Source organism: Corythoichthys intestinalis, chromosome 1 (assembly GCF_030265065.1).
Source record: "Corythoichthys intestinalis isolate RoL2023-P3 chromosome 1, ASM3026506v1, whole genome shotgun sequence".
NCBI classification, from domain to species: domain Eukaryota; kingdom Metazoa; phylum Chordata; class Actinopteri; order Syngnathiformes; family Syngnathidae; genus Corythoichthys; species Corythoichthys intestinalis.
In genome coordinates, this window is record NC_080395.1 from 20,182,384 (window position 1) to 20,200,974 (window position 18,591).

General features: G+C 38.4%; 1 protein-coding gene across 3 annotated transcripts in view; it reads left to right on the forward strand.

The window, feature by feature from the left end:
* cdh8 (cadherin 8) overlaps positions 1-18,591 on the forward strand; it is a 331,679-nt gene that overhangs the window by 272,142 nt on the left and 40,946 nt on the right. For all 3 annotated transcript variants that reach the window (XM_057840449.1, XM_057840441.1, XM_057840457.1), the window contains exon 7: positions 1,194-1,447. In XM_057840449.1, coding sequence (XP_057696432.1) covers positions 1,194-1,447 — 254 coding nt within the window. The remainder of the gene's footprint in view (positions 1-1,193; positions 1,448-18,591) is intronic.

Sequence of the window (18,591 nt, forward strand, 5' to 3'; positions counted from 1 at the left end):
CCTAGAAGAGTAGCGGATGTGTTCATCAGCTAATGGGGATCCTAAAAAAATACAAAAGACATGCAATAAAGAAATCTGATTTTTGATATCGTTTTTATTTTTAGGTTTTGAAAAACAACAAAATGGAACGTCCATAACATGCCCCTTATCTGACCATGTCTTTGATTTATTGTATTATCTCGGTTTTGTTTTTGAAGTCTGCAAATACGTGCTCTGATATGTTGCTGAATGTCTCCTTCATGTACTCACCATCTGTGAACTGTTTTCCACACTTTATTATCTCCCGGGTTGCAACAAAACTTGCAGCAGTAGTGGAGTTTGGTGAGGCAATCCACTTCTTAAATCTATTTTTGAGCTCCTCTAAGTTCTTCAGAAGTAATGAAATCACACTTTTTTTCTCAGTCCCAACTGGGTAATCGACTGCAAATGTCTTTCCACATTGCGCTTTTTGTTATATGACAACTTCAACAACAGAGTAAACATTCAGGCAATCCTTCCGCATTGGCAATGAATGGAAATGATTCGGTCCAAGAAATGTTGAATCCTCTGTTCTCCTCAGTTATTTTTGTCTTTTTCCCTTTCGGATCCATGGCCCATCACACAGCCGCCGGTTTGTTAACAATAGCCACCTGCCTGGCATGCCGCCCTGCAGATAGAAACGTGTGTCGCAGGCTTTGACGCAAATCTTAGTTGACAGAAATGTTGAAATTTAATATTTATTCTACATTGCATTAGAAAACATTAAGGATGTTTGTGTCGTTTTTGTCCTCCTACAGAAACCATATCAAAACAAAAATATATTTCCCTCCCCCATCTTTTTCCATTTTCAAACATTTTTGAAACTGCTCCAGCGAGCCACTAGGGCAGCGCTAAAGTGCCGCATGCTGCTCTTAAAACATGTTGCCGACCCCCGGTATAAACAGACAACAAGTTCACTTTTTAAAGCTCTTTTAATTTAAACAAAACAACACAAACCATACCAAATTCTAAAAATGCTGAATAGTTAGTAGTAACAATAAGTTGTGCCTCACTCGTTGTACAGTATGTGCTAACGTTAGTTTATGTGTTGTTAAAATTCCTTTTTGTATTCTAAATTGTTAAGATTGCGCCCCTGAAAGAGCATTGTATGAAACTACGAGAACTGAGATACTTTAAGAAAAATGTTTTACAGTTTTTGTTTTGTTTGCTTGCAGGCGTTAGACTTTGAAAGCAGGAGGTCATACACGCTCAAAGTGGAGGCCGCCAACGTGCAGTCGGACCCTGGTGGCAGCGCAGGGGGGCCCTTCAAGGACACGGCCACGGTCAAGATCGTCGTGGAGGATGCAGACGAACCACCTGTGTTCTCCAAGCCTGTCTACACACTAGAGGTCAATGAGAATGCGCCGGTCAACACCGTCATTGGCACCGTTGCTGCCAGGGACCCGGACTCCAGCGGGAGTCAAGTCAGGTGAGAAGGGAGTACACTAAGTGGAGTAAAATCAATTTAGCTAGTTCAACAACCCTATGGTTCACTTTTATGGAAACATTTATGCCCAGGAGCCAGTTTTACTGTGTAACTAGTAGACATGCCTCTTGTACATAGACTCAAATAAAGTGTTAAAAGTCAGGAAGGTATCTTTTTGGTTTAAAGTTGCCACTTTAAGTCGATTTTGCACATTTTATTAAAAACAATTTCACTGGGCAGCATGGAACTTGGTGGAATTTTCATTCATTTTCATGGAATGCGACTTCCCCCATTCAGACCGTCAAATTAAAGCCTCACTCGAGATGGAAAAACACAAAAAACGTCTGATCTGTGCATTAAGACCTGTGGTAAGAACTTTGCCAATGTAATACTTGACATGAGAAGGAAGTCTGCCAATTTTAGTGAAAGCAGCTGTTTTTAGGGCACAATTTATTTCAAATATATTCAATGGGACATTAGGCTAAACTAGCAAAGTGAGAAAAAGAAGCCCTTGAACTTTTCCTGAATACATTGCTATTGGCTTGCAAATATACAGAAACCCTCTTAAGATTTGCCCAAAAGTCCATATATCCCCACATAACACAAAGCTGCAGGCTGAAGTTCCTCATTTTAACTTCAACAAAGTTCCTCCCATCAGAAATACCAAAATGTATTGATTCTACAGCAGCGGTTCTTAACCTTGAAAAGATACCGAACCCTTTGGAATTAGATAATAAAGCAATTTGTTTAAATTCAAAACCAATGTAACTATGCTAACACGCTAATGACTGAACAAGTGGATTTCCTTTCAAATTTCTTCTAATTTCGGCAGCCTGTTCTGTTTTTAAACAGGTCAAAATTGTATGTTAAATGTTTTTGTCTTTACAGATCTAACGATGCCTGAAGCATTTGCCGAACCCCTGGGGTTCAATCGAACCAAGGTTAAAAACCACTCTTTGAGAGACTGCTCATCAAAATTTGGCTTCCAACACATAGAAAAAAAAATAAAATAAAAACATTATTGACCATGCAGCGACTCTTAAATTAAGAAACAAACAAACAAACAAACAAACAACAAGGAGCACTTGCACGTCAAGGCAGTATTGTCTCTTGGTAAAATTCAGCATCATTTGACAGGCGCTAATCTTCAGATGGTTGGTACGTTTTTTTTTTCCAGTCTCCAAGTTGTTAAAAAAAAAGAGAAAAAAACTCACACGAAGGCAATTAAACATCCTTATCCATGTGACCTTTCAGTAAGTACCACTTAAGGGTGACTCTCGTTTCCACAAACGCATGAAACTGTAGCAAAAAAACGTAGATTATGAGTTAAAGCTGCTGCAACTTCTCCCCCATGACGACGACGACAAGTTCACCTTGACGATAGGTTATATAGGCAATTTCTCCCCCTCTTCATTGGTCCTGGCATTTCATGAATTCCCCTGACGACTTTTTTTCCAGGACACGAAAGTCATCAAGTTGTATGTACAGTAATTGTGTGGCGGTGAGCTGCCTTTCATAGATTGGCTGTTAAAAAAAAAAAAAGAAAAAAAAAAAAATGACATTGGACTTTTTCTTGTTCTGCATGCATGGTGGCATCCTCATGTTTATTGATGAGATAGTCAGGAATGGATGTTGCGGGATGTTTTTCCCTTGGTGAGAAAAAAAAAATGCATGTAATGGCATCCTTTGGACTTGCCTGGCCTATTTTGGTGCCAGGGAGAAACATTTAACCAGTTTAGTGAATTTGCAATTTCAAATCTATGCTCACATAACCATCCATGATAAGTCATTATTGGGTTTGCCTATTTTAGGGCCCACATGTTTTGCGAAGGATAGTGTGACTCATTCCAAAACGAGACATCATTATTTGAAAATTCCTCCTCATGAGTTACTTTAATTAGGAATAAGAAATCTATGCGGTAGGCATATCTCATGAGCAGATGTGGGTGGAATAGCCAAAAATTTTACTCAAGTCAGAGTCACTTTACTTCAAAATAATATTAATCAAGTAAAAGCAGTGGTTGATGAAGTAAATGGTAAATGGTAAATGGTGTTACTCACTTTTACTTAAGTACAGATACAGCATAAGCGGATTTTAAGGGGGGTCTGGGGGCAGGCCCCCCTGGTGGCCGAAAAGTGTCATTGCATGTAATTGACTTTCCTATATATGGCAGAAAACACAGACAAGACTGAAAAAGCAGTTTCTGCTCTTGCACTCCTCTTTAAAATAAACTGCTGTATTTTAAGCCAAAACAACTGTTGTGTTTGATAGAACAAAATGTGTATATGCTGCCATTGCAGATTCATGATGCACTAAGCCTCCAAACTATTTTTAATCTGTCCGTTTTACCCTGAAAACCCCCGTTTACAGACATCGCGCAACCGCTTTTGTTTCAACCTAGCCATAAAAAGAAGGTAAGTAATTACGTTTATTATTCAAAATGTATGTCATTTTTAGCTTAGAATCATTAATTGATGTCTAAATTTTAGTTACAAAAAAAAAAAACGACTTTAAAAAATTATTCACTCGCATATTTTAAACTTTTAAACGAATTACATCACAATGAAAAATTTGGCGTCTGTAAAAAAGTCACGGATATCTACCTCATAACTATCGCTTAATTGTATTATTTTTGTAACGTTGCATTTTCCCCGATATGTTAGATGATAAATAATCAATCCAAAAAAAAAAAAAAAAAAAAAAAAAAAAAACGTTTAAAAGGGTAACTATATGAAAAAGAAAATCTCAACCACTCCTTGTTGTCTGCGATTTCAGCATCTCGACCCTTGTTAAATCACCATGTTTCACCCATAAAATAAAATAAAACACTCAGTGATACATGCTACATGGAACTTTGGGATCGAAACAAGATAAGTACGCGATAATATCTCGTTACAATTGTGGCGTCTTTAATTCTGCTCTCGCGTGCTCTCGCCTCCAATTAGGGTTTTGCTGTTTAAAAAAAATGTTTTTTAAAAATGCCTTCCTGTTCAAAATTTTTGTTCCCCCAGAAAATTGAGATTTTAAGCTTTCCAATGATGTATCACACATGCATTTCGGACACTTTTGAAAGTTGGCCAAATTAGGGGTCTCGGAGCGGAACTTCAAGTCACCTAAGTGTTTTCCGCCATATATATATATATATATATATAAGTTGTAAAGCAATAAAACTGCAAATTAAATGAATGAAATGAACAAAAAACATATTTTTATAATGGGTCGAAATTATTTTTCGAGCACCTTAGACAGTAATTTGCTTTGCATATAATTTAATATATATACAGTACTGTGCAAAAGTTTTAGGCAGGTGTCCTGCCTAAAACTTTTGCACAGTACTGTATATATTTTTTTTTAATTATTAAATTTATTAGGATCATGGAAGCTTCCACTTGGGGAAAATATATACATACAGTATATCCTGTAAATACATAATATAATAAAAATATACAGTACTGTGCAAAAGTTTTAGGCAGGTGTCCTGCCTAAAACTTTTGCACAGTACTGTATATATATATATATATATATATATATATATATATATATATATATTTTTTTTTTTTTTTTTTTTTGTTTTGAGAAAAAAATACTTTTAAAAATGATTTATTTCGTGATTGAAAATATTTTCTTTTTTGATTGAAACAACTTTTTGGGGATTGAATGATTTAGACACAAATGCCGTAATCATAATATGGCCCAAAAACAATCAATCAATCATTCAAAGAAAACCTTTTCAATGAAAAATTTAAGTGTTGAAATGCAAATTTTTCAATCTCAAATATTTTTTCACATTCAAAAACTTTTTTTCTATGATTAACAAATTTCTTTTTTTGATTAAAGTGATTATTTTTTTTAAAATCTATATTTTTTTGAAGCAACTTAACTTTTGATTGAATAATAAAGAGAAAAATGTCCTAGCCAAAATGTGGCTTCAATCAAAAAGTGGCTTCAATCCAAAAAAACTTAAATAAAAAATAAAAAATAAATAAATAACAAAAATAATAATGAAAGAAAATAGCTTTCACGTACATTTTTTTTTAGTTTTTTGAGTTTCAAATTTATTTTTGATTTCAAACATGGAAGCGACTTTTTTTTGGTTGAAAATATATATTTTGATTGAAACAATTTTTTTTTTTTTTAATTGAAGCAACTTTTTTATTTTGATTGAATAATAAAGACCCAAATCTACCTCCATATGGTGCAGCCCAGGGGATACAATTTTTGACTGGGGTAACTACATTGGCAAGACAACGGCGGGCGTACCAAATTCAATGGATAATGATCTTGGCGAAAAGTATTGCCTAAGCAGCCTGATTTAGAAGTCCCCTCAAGAATGATGGGAAACAAAAAAACACTAATTGTCATCTTATTATTTTAAATATTCTTGTAAGTTACTTTTATTGCTGACACTGCATTTTGGGGTCATCAACATATTGTGCCCCCTGCCCCATAAGTCAAATTCCACCTATGAGATACAGTGGCAAAAAAATACTCAAAAGTACAAAAGTGCTTGCATTAGAATTTACTTAACAAGTAAAAAGTAAAAGTGCTTTCTCCCGATGCAAAAATGTCAGATGTAAGCCAATATGCAAAGAAAGAACCAGAAAATTCATTGACTGCTCGATTTTAATAAATACTATGCAAAATGGAAAAAAAAAATAAGCAATAAAATTGACTGCACTATAAACAGAAGCTTAACAAGCTCAAAATGTAGGCTTTAAGGCGGATTGCAAGCAACTACTAGGTGCATACTAGAACATGAATAGGGCGTGGATTTTCTCTCCCGTTCCTTCCTGCGTGTGAAGGCGCGCCTTACAACAATTTGGGTGAATGCCGCGGGAGACATGGAGAAAGCAGGGAGGAAGGAAGTGGGTTATGACGCCATTGCAAACGCGATTCTAGGAGGCTTGGAGTGTTAGCATGGCATTTGGGTTCTCGCTAGCTTTAGCATTTAGAGTGACGAGCGTCATCTGAAACTCATGGGCAACTTTTTTTTTTTTGTTTGTTCATGGCGTTCAGGTGGGTACAATTAATTGAAAATAATGGACTGTTTTCCTGTTGCGTATGCATTATCATCACCAAGTGGATGTTGTCCTTGTAGATGCTACAATATAATAATAATTTGGTTTTGTTTTTCATCACCAAAAATGGTCACTAGCTAACTTTTCTTGAATGACGTATCCATAAACCTTGCGTGATTTTTTTTTTTTTTAATCAAAACAATTAGAGTAGAGATAGAAGATGGAAGAGATTCAGAGCCTCACCTGCATATTGAAAACTATACATGGCGGAAAACACTCAGGTGACTTGAAGTTCCTCTCTGAGACCCCCAATTTGGCCAACTTTCAAAATGGTCCGATATGCATGTGTGATACACCATTGGAAAGCTTGAAATCTCTATTTTCTGGGGGAAAAAACATTTTGAACAGGAGGGTATTTAAAAAAAAAAAAAAAAATTAAACAGCAAAATCCTAACTGGAGGGGAGAGCACGCGAGAGCAGAATTAAAGACGGCATGATTTTAATGAGATATTATAATGTACTAACCTTGTTTCGATCCAAAAACCCTTTGTAGCATGTATCACTAAGTGTCAAGACACTGCTATATATATATATATATATATATATATATATATATATATATATATATATATACATATATATATATATATATATACATATATACACAGTATATACATTCCACCACTGAGTAAAAGTCAAAGTAGTTATCCAAAAAATTTCATCTGGTTCCAATAAATAGGGTATGTGGAAAAAATACTCAAGTAATGAGGAACTGCTGACAATGTTAGATTTTTAATAAACAATGGTATATTGTTTTTTTCTTGCACACCGAAAAGAAAAATCTACAGAAATGAAACATCATCACTCCAAAGAGCATAAGTGCCCTCTAGTGGAAAATTGTATTTCCTACAAAATTAAAACTATTATATCGCCGGTTTTCCACGGTCAATCAGTATCAAATAAAAACTAGAAGAGAGGTTCAAATCTGTGATTTGGAGTAAAGTTAAAAGTGAAGTTATATGTGAAATACAGTGATTCCTCGCAACTTCGCGCTTCAAACTTTGCACCCTCAGTCCATCACTGATGTTTTTTCAATAGAAAAAAAAAAATACCGATGAGCTGTAGTCTCACTCAACCTCCCTCCCTCCCTTCCTCTCCCTGCTCTTTGTTCGTCAGGCGTGCACTGTTGCATATTAAAGTTAATGATGATTGACAGATGTTTGATGTTGCCAGAGACACAAAATTCAAAGCACTGAATGTGTCAATCATCGTTTAACTTGTTAAACAGTTGTTGAGGCAACTCACTTTGTGTAAACGAGCAGCTTGAGTGGATTTGAGTGGACTCATTCAATCAAGCATTTACTAAATCCAAGCATTTTTCTACTACTTTATTCTTGTTTAAAAATAATCCGGTGGGACTGTAACATGTTTAAAACTTAACTCATAATTATTACATTTGAAGTGCTTAAAAACCTTTTTTTTGTTTGTTTGTTTATTTGTTTTTTGGTGGGGGGGTGCGCAACTTTGTGGTGTTTCTCTTATCGCGGCGGGTTCTGGTTGCCATTAACCGCAAAAAATGAGGGATCACTGTAGTTTATTTTTTTACGGTACTTTAAAGATGGTAAAATTAGAAATAAGATTTTTCTCAAAATGTCACTCAAGTATATGTAATGGCATGAATGTAACTCGTTACTATCCACTCCTATTCATAAGCAGACCCGCCAAAATTTCTCGAAAACCATACTCCAAAAAAATTCATGAAACCTTTTTTAGTGTTTCGACAACAAAACCCAACCATTAAACCGTTTAAATTTTTACTTTTGTGCTCATAAAGCTCTGGTCATGCAATCATTTTACAACTTCAGGGTAGAAGCACAAACACAACTGTGTCTATTTGCTTTTAAAAATGGAACCCAGTATGGATGGCACTCAATTGCAGAAAATACAAAATACATGTACAAAAAGAAAATCCACAGGATAACCCCACTCATTCATAGGTGCCCCCAAAGCATTTCAAATGTGTTGCTGTCCTATTGTTCATACCTACACAGTACTTGTGTGGTGAATGAGCTTATTGTTATGCACTTAATGGGTATTTTCGCCATAGCAGTGTTGGTATCAGAGCACATATTATAGGGGGAGCAGTAGGTCAACATGGGGGGTACATTCTGCGGCTCAATAACGGTTTGGCAATGTTAGTTCTGTCAGCAACTGATACACTAATCCATCTCTTTTACCAAAACGTGCGCACGTTGCTAGAAATTCTCTCGCTTGTGCACGCAATCATGCACACACACACGCGCGCAACATTAAGCGGTATAAACAGGCATGTCCCTGTGGGCATTGTAAGGTAAACTAAACGCATGCCTTTGCTTTTTGTAAGTGACTTTTCCATAATTCGGTTACGTCTCTTAAATGCCAGCTTATCCAAGTGTTTTTTTTTTTTATTTCATGAAGCAATGTGAGCCTGTACTCTGAGATCTCATAGTCAAATGGAAGGCCAAATTTGAAAGCAGTCAGCATGTTTTACACCTGGCAACGCCATCAGATGCGTGTGTGTTTGGTTGGTGAGCTTTGCCCACGAATGTTTGCCCCTACGCATCTGACGCTGCCCCCTAGTGTATAAAATACCAGTATTTACGTGGATTGTTTTGTTTCATCGTTGACTATAAATAAAACAATAGCATTTACAAAGTCGTGCGCATTTCTCTGTAAAGTGGTGAACAGCTTATCTCATCTCTGAGATCAAAAAGTGACTTTTGTCTGTGATGATGATGAAGATAACATATGGCAGATGTCAGGTGGTCTGTTTTTTTGAAGCTCCACATGAAACCCACAGAGGGGTCATTGTGATACATCACCCTTAAACATTATATTTTACAGAATATACAGTTGCCATTTATATAAGCTTAATGGAATCGCATTGTGTCCATGTACGCTGCGTTATCACTGTATAGCTCCCCAAGATCTTAGTTCTTTCTCACTGACAAACAAAAGACTGTTGCCTCAGTTGTATTATGTCTCTTGCAATCATAAGTACATGGTGTTCCAATTAATGTTGAGCGAAGCCACAAAGCGCTGAATTCTATTAAGGCTTGTAATCAGCAGCGACAGTAGCGGGAATAAGGTTTTGTCTCCTGGCTTCTGATATTCTTCTATACACTTATTCTTTTTACTTGAATAATTGCGTGTTATTTGTCAAAATGACATTTTTTAATATTAAAAAATAGGAACACAAACAGTCAAATCACATCCTCTGCAAGATATAATCAGAAAGTGCTTCTTTTGCCCAAGTATTACAGTAGATTTATTTATTATTGTATAGTTGTCAGGTTGTCATTTTAGAACCAATGGGTTTTTATGCCATTTTGGTGAAGAATAATCACTTGCATATTAAATAGTATGATATTTAGGGCCACACAAGAACGATTTCATGCTTGAAATATCTTTATGATTCAATTAACATTAAAAAAACAACAACAACAACAACAGCAATAGACTTTATCCTTCCTTGTATTGTATCATCAATGATAAAACGCTCCCATGCATCTCTTTAGTGAGACAGCGGTGCTAAGCCCTTGTGGAGGCACTGACCGATTTCTGAGGATATTGTGGCTCTGTGTTCTGCCCTGGGTGGGAGGTAATTCTCTCTAGTAAGAGCCCGACCAACTCATTCTGTTGGCCATGATTTGGACACTTTCTTCTTCAGAGGACACATAAGTGGAATCTTATGAGTCAGATTGATACTGTTCAGTTGGAATTCCAGGTGGACAACTGCCACTGCCACCTGGATAATAGTCTGGGTCCTCATCATCAGAAATTTCGGACACTTGAGTCCAACCCCGTCACTGCCTCTCCATCATCCAACATCTGAAGGACCATTTCAGCTGTAAATCTGGCACACATCCGATTTTTTTTGTCGTGTTTTTCCGACTCGACTGAACGGGAAAAGTCGCATAAAAGTGGACCATTTTCAAATTCGATCCAGGTCACTTTCGTATGTGGTTAAAATCCCGGGCCACATTTTTCCAGAATGTGGCTGCGGTCCGAACTGTCAAGTCCCCCAAATTGGAATTCATGCAGCAATTAACATCAGCAAAGAGCGAGAGAGACAGGGTGCTATGGTAGTGGTGCAGCTGTGCATTAGCGTTAGCGCCTAGCTTGAACGCGGCTTTTGGGGAAGGAGCGGGCTTGACAACAGTCATAAAAAAATAAAATGAGTTGAGCCTGACAATGCACGGTTTTCTCTCTGTTCCAATGCTACTGCGCATGCGGGCCAGTTTGCTCAGTGCATCTCTGACTGCAAATTAGAGCGCGTGTGTGATACTTGAACAGGCTCAATGGACAAAGGCGGTCTGAACGGGTTCGCCAAAAAAAACCCAGATATGACAAAAAATAGGAATTGTGCAGTAGGACATGCGGTATGAACCTAGCCTTAGTTAGCTAGCTAGTTATGAAGTAGGTTAATTTGTTGATAAATAATAGTAAAGAGTCATGAAAGACACACACACAAAATACTATATGGACATAATACTTACAGTACACGTATCAGCTCTTCAGGTTGGACTCATCAGGTTAGACTATTGCAATGCACTCCTCATCGGGATCCCTGGCAAGAGCCTACAGAGGCTTCAGTATGTCCAAAACAGCGCTGCCAGGGTCCTGATGAGGGTGCGTAAACATGAGCACATCACCCTCATCCTCCGCACCCTACACTGGCTCCCTGTTCACCTCCGTATTGAATTCAAAATCCTCCTTCACACCCATCACTGTCTACACGGTGTAGCCCCCACCTACCTCACCGAACTCCTCACATTACATACTTCAGACAGAACCCGGTCAGGCCAACAGTACCGTCTACTCCCGCCCAGGACTCGGCTCAAGACTATGGGCGACAGGGCCTTTACAGCTGCTGCTCCCCGTCTGTGGAACGCCCTCCCAGACCATCTCAGAGCCCCGCAGACGGTGGATGCATTTAAAAAAGGACTAAAAACTCACCTTTTTAAAAAAGCTTATTCTAGCTAATTTTATTTGACTGTCTTACTTTTATCTGATTGGTATCTGATTTTATCTGTGCTTGTGTCTGTTTTGCTTTTACTGTTTTATTCTTAGTCTTTTTCATTGTATTTATTATTTTCTTTTTTGCTAATGTGCACTTTGAGATTTGTTTTTCAAATGTAAAGTGCGTTATAAATAAAATGCATTATTATTACTATTAGCTCTTGCTGTGTAAAATAATCTTCTTAAGGGATGTCACTTTTTACATACCTAGTCTGTGTGGTCTACGGTAAATGTATTCCTGACAGCCAAAGTTGATAAGAATGAAAGATTCCCATTGGATTCCATAGAAAATGCATGTGGATCATTTTTGACCCACTTGTGGAAGCTTAGGGTAGTAATACAAAAATGTTCAAATGTATAAAAAGTTCATCAAAAATTTGAATGGCATTATATCAACAACATCTTTTTTTTAAGAATACCTGGATTATGAATTGATAACAATTTTTCATTCCGAAGATATTTCAAGAAAACAACCTCATCGGGTCATTTTTGACCCACTTTTGCATCTAAGGGATAACACAATCATACGACTGTCATAATTATGACATGACACAATCATGGGCTTTACTGAATGCTTATGTCATTAAGTGTAATCCAGCAAATTATGTCACTAGCTCTATTTATGTCCAGCTTGGATCGTTTGCAACCATTCAAAAGAGATAATTTGACGGATAACACTAATTGACATATGTTATAAGCATTCATTAATTCTCAGGACAGTGTCATGTCATAATTAGGATTGCCTAATGATAGTCTTATGGCGACACTGTCAAATTTAGTGTTACCAAATGCCATAATTAGCAATGAATGAAACAACTGGTACAGTAACTGAAGAAATAATTAGCACAGAACATGAATTTTGAATGTTATTTACATCTGTAGTCCTGCAATGCATGCTAGGAGGCATGTTGGACAACGACAGCATTGACTGCAGGTGGCAGCAGAGGTTGACTGCCTCCCCCAAGGGAGCAGTGATGGCCAAATGAAGCTTCTTGAAGCAATGAAACTTTGCAGCCAATTGGTTCAAAGCTTCATGGTGGTTCATTTGGTCTTATGGCAGTCGTATGATGCTACTGTCAAATGAAGTGTTACCGGTTAATATCTTTTGGTGTAAATATTCCATAATACAGGGAGGACCGCTGCGGTTTATAGTCCAGTGCGGCTTATCTATGAACAAATGCCATTTTTGTGCCAAATCTAGTAGGGGGCGGCTTATAGTCAGGTGCGCTTTATAGTGCGAAAATGATGGTATAAGCAGCAGCTGTCCTTACTATATAATGGGATATTTTCACCAAAATATATTAACCGCTAACATTTTATTTGACAGCGGCATCGTGAGACTGTCATAAGACCAAATGAACCACCATGAAGCTTTGACCGAATTGGCTGCTATTTTTCATTACTTCAAAAAGCTTCATTTGGCCATCACTGCTTCACCTGCTATCAACACTGTTTTTCTCCAACATGCCTCCTAGCATGCATTGCAGCTACAGATGTAAATAACAAACAAAATTCATGTTCTGTGCTAATTATTTCTTCACTTACTGTCCCAGTTGTTTCATTAATTGATAGTTGTGGTATTTGGTAACATTTTATTTGACAGTGGCACCTTAAGACTATCATAACTATGAGATGACAATGCCATTAGTTTAAATAAATGCATATGACAGATGTCATTTTCCGGCAATTTATCTCACTTCTGAATAAATGTAAAAGATCCGAACTGGACATGAATGGACTTATTGACAAAATTTTCCAGGTGACAATTAATGACATGTGTTATAGGCAATCATTAATGCCCATGACAGTGTCATGTCATAATTATGGCGGTCTTATGGCAGTCTTATGACACCGCTGTCAAATAAAGTGTTAATATTAACCCTTTTAAATCAACAAATAAGCCACACTGGACTATAAACTGCAGGATTCAAAATGAGGGAAAAAAGTAGCGCCTTATAGTCCAAAAATCACGGTATGTACGGTACGGTAAGTACGGTAAGTTTTCTAATAACATCGGTAACATAAAAATGTTAGAAAATTGTTGATTTCTATACATTTAGGATAGTTAAATGGAAAACTAGAATTGACATTACTTTGAATAAACATAAAAGACAATTTTTTTTCATCATACAAACAACAACGAAACGTTCAGTTTTATTTCCTAAACAAATACAATTACATTTTCCCATTGGTGAATGAAGTACTCCCTTTTTTTTTTTTTTACTAAAGTGAAAGTACAGATACGGGGCAAAACAATTACTTAAGTAAAAGTACAAGTATGTAAGCAAAAATTACGCAAGTACAAAGTATTTGCTTTAAAATTTACTTTAGAAGTAAAAAGTAAAAGAATTTTCTCCCGACGCAGAAATAAATGTCAGTTTTTAGAGAATTTGTATACAGTACATTTGCACCCACAATATTACCATTTTCTTGTTCACTTTTTTAAAACCGTGTAGAAAAGCAAGAGCAGGAGTTAGCTCTAGTACCTGGCGGGGAAACGTTCATGACAGTTTTCACTAACTAATTTTGTATAAATGTGAAATCATACTGGAGGTATTGCCTCCTCGTCAGCCACCCTCCGCAAACATGTTTTACATGTCAGTTGGCTGTCCTCCTCTAAGCCGCGGCCGTCTGTAACTTTTCTGTAGCCCAAATATTCCAATACGAGCGATTTTTTTTTTCTTCGATGGGGGAACAAGTTAAGGAATTTCACCTCCTCCAGCCATCGTGTAGCACAGCTGACTCACTGATACTGAGCAACAACCGGTGGGGGAGTGTTGAGCCTTACAACCGCAAGCGAGGGAGTTCTCCATGTATTTTGGGGACATAAAAAAATAGCTAATACCTTAGGGACGGTATGAAGGGAAGTGTTTGAGGTTTTGAAACCTTAACGTTTTCATACCACGGTATACCTTGAAACCGGTAATCGGCAAATTTGTACTCAAGTAAAGTACAGATACACAAAAAAAGTATAAATTAATGTTAACTTAATGTTGTTTAAGTGATACAACAATTTAGCCTTGAAGCACCTGTTTTAAATACAAGACTGAGTTTTATTTTAATATTTAGTTGTAAATTACAATGAAAAGCCTATTTTTTTTGTGTTGGTTTAAAATTGAAATTACAAACAATCCAAATTTAGAAAGCCACATTGACAAGAAGTCATTTGAGTACACTGACCGTTCTTGACTGATGCAGGGACGATCAGCCTGCTCACAATTTTCTTTCCGCCATCGCCAAACAGACCCCCTCGAAATCCATAGAGAGGCTTTCAGTGCTATAGCACCCAGGCGAGAAGCCACTCAGGGTACTGCATATACACAGGCCTTCAGCCTGGCTTAATGCATCCAAACAATGTTTCAGGTGCACTCCACGAAATTCCCCCCTCCCCGCCACCGCCATGCTTCGCTCACTGCCGAGGCTCCGTTATTTCTAACTGAGCGATCACAAAAAAGACGCAACGTGACATCTCACCGGCTGCCTGACGCGGTTTCGGGAGGGGAGCTGTGACTGCACTCGATTCGCAAATTTGGCGGCTGTGACAAGCTTTGAAAAGATTTTATTTGACTTTAGAGAAGCCGCAATATTTATTTGAGAGTGTGAGCTGACGTGTTGCCTGTGGGACCCCGACTGAGCTGAAAAGTTATTACGTCGGCAATATCTTTGCGTGATGTTTAAATTATGAGCTGGTACATAAGAAGTGACTTAATAACGAATAGGGACGGTGTCAAGAATGATGTTGTGGACGTAAGCAGAAACAAAGACAAAAATGAATAATTCACTCTTAAGTCACTTGTTTAGTATTCACTGAATGTATTTCATTGAGGGAAGGATGTGAGTATTTCACTGGACAGTGATGGATGGTGTCAATACCAAGCACAGTACTTAGTACGGTAAAAATCTCTAACTAAAAAACATCAAGGCCAAACAATTTTTTGAAAAATAGTAAAGATGTACGGTACATTGAGGTCTTCTAATACATTAAAAGCATGTACTCTATTTCCAATTGATTTGAACAATTTTCTGCATATAAGTGGATATACGAAGTCTATACCCACCACTTTTCAAGTAATCAAAGCAAAGTGCTTCTGATTAACACTAAATAATGTACTATTTTGCTTTTTCCTATATTTTTGGTGTCACGTCTAGTAGCACAGGACACAGTCTGCCTTAGTAGCAATAACTTACCCATTTCTACCACAAAATCATGCAGTTGGCAAACAAACCAGGGCCGGTTGTAGGCAGGCATGTATGAGAGGGCAGTCAGAAATGTGTAGGGGTCATCATATGCACATATATAACAATACATATAATGACACCGAGGAAAAAAAAATATTTATAGGCAGGAGCAGCACCACACTAATTCAATTCAATTCAATTTGTATAGTATAGTATTTGTATAGCCTAATATTGCAACAAGGTTGTCTCAAAGGGCTTTGCAGAGGCAATATGATACACAGTCAGAAACAGTAGAATTAAATAAAGTTCTAGTCCAAGTCCTGGGCATCCCTCATCCTTAGACCCTCCATGTCGGCAAGGAAAAACTCCAAAAACCCTTTGGAAAAAATGAGAAACCTTGGGGAGAACCACAATCAGGAAAGATCCACTCCCAGGACGGATAGACAAGATGCACCAAGACTGCTAATGGGAATTAGCAGACGGAGTTACAGTTTGTAGAGATGCAATAGAGTGAGGGAACAAGAGGATCTCCATCTAGCCAGATGAGACGGGGGACAACAAGGATGTCCATCCACCCAGGGGGCCAGATAGTCAGGAGGCTGAGGTTGAAAAATACCCCCCCGTCCCCGGGAGGGGGAAAGGGGACACCGGGTGACTAGCGATGAAGAGACTAGTCAACTAGATATTAAAATTAGAAAAGAGAAATAAAGTAAGACAAGTGGTAGGTAGAGTGAGGAAAAAGGAGATAGGACTCAGTGGCTATACTTCCCCCAGCATTATAGCTTCTCGTGCAGCTTAGACTGAACTGTGAGTCTAGTCCGATTTCAACTAGCCTGACGATAAGCTTGGTCAGCTTATGCTTATGTAAATGTACAGACTGTGTCGGCTTCTTTAATACTAGCTGGAAGCTGATTCCATAAGACAGGACGGTAGCTAAAGGCTCTACTTCCTACTATACTTTTAGAAACCCTGGGAACTACGCCCACTCAAAGCAATGGCATTTTTCTTTTGTTCAAAAAGGCACAAAAATGGAAACATTTAACATATTTGATTTAAAAAATATTATTAAAACAGTAAATTAAAGCCGACATTCCGCCATATTTGCTGTTGTTAATGTTTAGTAGCACCGCTGCGCACGCCCAATGTGACATGCACGAGTGCTAACGTTATCGGCGCGGTCTCCCGCTACGGGAGCCTTTGATATGCATGCCGAGGAAGCCCCCCCTCAATCCCCCGCAATCGGATTCTTCCACTTTGGAGGCAAGATTCAGAATTTTACGTCTTTGCCTTCCCTCTTCGCCGACACCATATGCACGCGAGGCGAGTCTCCTACTCAGTCATTGGGTTTTGGTGTCGCAGAGTTGCCATGTAAACTGCCCTGATACGATATCGACTTCATGTCCCGTTTCCCCTTTTAATTTTGTGAGTATATTAAAAATGTGCTTCTCAACTTCTAAAATTTTGATTTGATGGGGCAAAATCTTGATTTGAGGGAGCACTGCCCCTTTGCCCCTGCGTAGAGCAGGCGTCGAAACAAATTATGCTAAAACGAAAAGAAAATTCTAGCTTATTGTCGCTCATCAGTCGTAGGTTCATAAAAGAGACACTTTTTAATTTTAATTAATTTATTTATTTTAACATGTCCTGTTCAGCTGCTTTAACACGCAGAATGGGATTCTGAATGTTCTTATGGTTCGAACAGTTTTAATGTATCACATGGGAGTATGATATACTCCCATTGTGATTGTACGTAGGAGAAAACAGCGAGCAGGAAGGGGTTATTGGGGGTCAAAAAGGAAAATAGAGCAGAGACAGAGACAGAGGAGAAGGACAAGCAGCGACAAGAAATACGTTGAACGCACTACGTATGAATATAGTAGTGCTATTGTTAGCTAATTGTATTTCCCCTGGACACCATCGGGGGGCCGAGGAGAATAAGGAGGGGCGGTAAGTCAAAACGTGATGTGATTAGGCAGAGTGGAGCGTACACAAATCAGCAATATGAGGTGTAAAACCCAGTAATATGTGAATCACCTTTACGTGTGGATATGTTGACATCCTATTCTATGCTGCCTGATTGCCAATCCTGGTACTGACATTCTCTGTACTAGAGTGTGTTTAATTGCACCCAGTCATGCGTGAATCCCATCAGATGTGCGATAGTCCTGTAGACAAGTGGAAATGCTGCGTGGGGGCCGCCCCAGGGCCACAGCCCCTCCCCAGCCAATCAGGTGGGGTTAGCCAGTGTAACCCATCCCTCCGCTCTCAGCTCCAGTAAGGGGGCTGCAGCCATCCCCCCGGGACCCAGGGTGGTCCTTGGACCATCCGCACCCCCTTAACAGGCCTTCAGAGAAGGGATGAGGAGACGCGCTAATGCCCCCACCGCCGCCCGCCCACCAGCCACAGCCCCCCAACCGACACGGCACACAGCAGGTCCCGCATGGCCCACTAGGCCTGGGGCAGGACAGGATCCCCACCCGTATAGGTGACACCCCACTAACCCACCGGCACTCAGCCAGCGACCCAAGTCTGTCAATTTAGAGGCTCTTTAATACTAAATGTTAGGATGTTTTTACTTCAATTTTCACACAATTTACTTTGTTGTCGAAATGTATCTCAGCTGAAATCCAAGCAAACAGCAGCTACAAAACAAATGCTCATATAAGCAGGTAACAAACATACACAAAGATGCTTTGCACACAATGATTGACGGCTGATCTGCCAGGGGTTTGCCACTGAGAGTTTTACGGCAACAAGAAGCAAAATGAAGCCAACACTTGAAATACGAGTCAGAACATTCTTTTATATGACGACGACTCGCTAAGAGTGAGGTCACGCTTCTACTGTTAAACCTTCGCGGTTCACATCATCACACTCTGGGAAAAAAA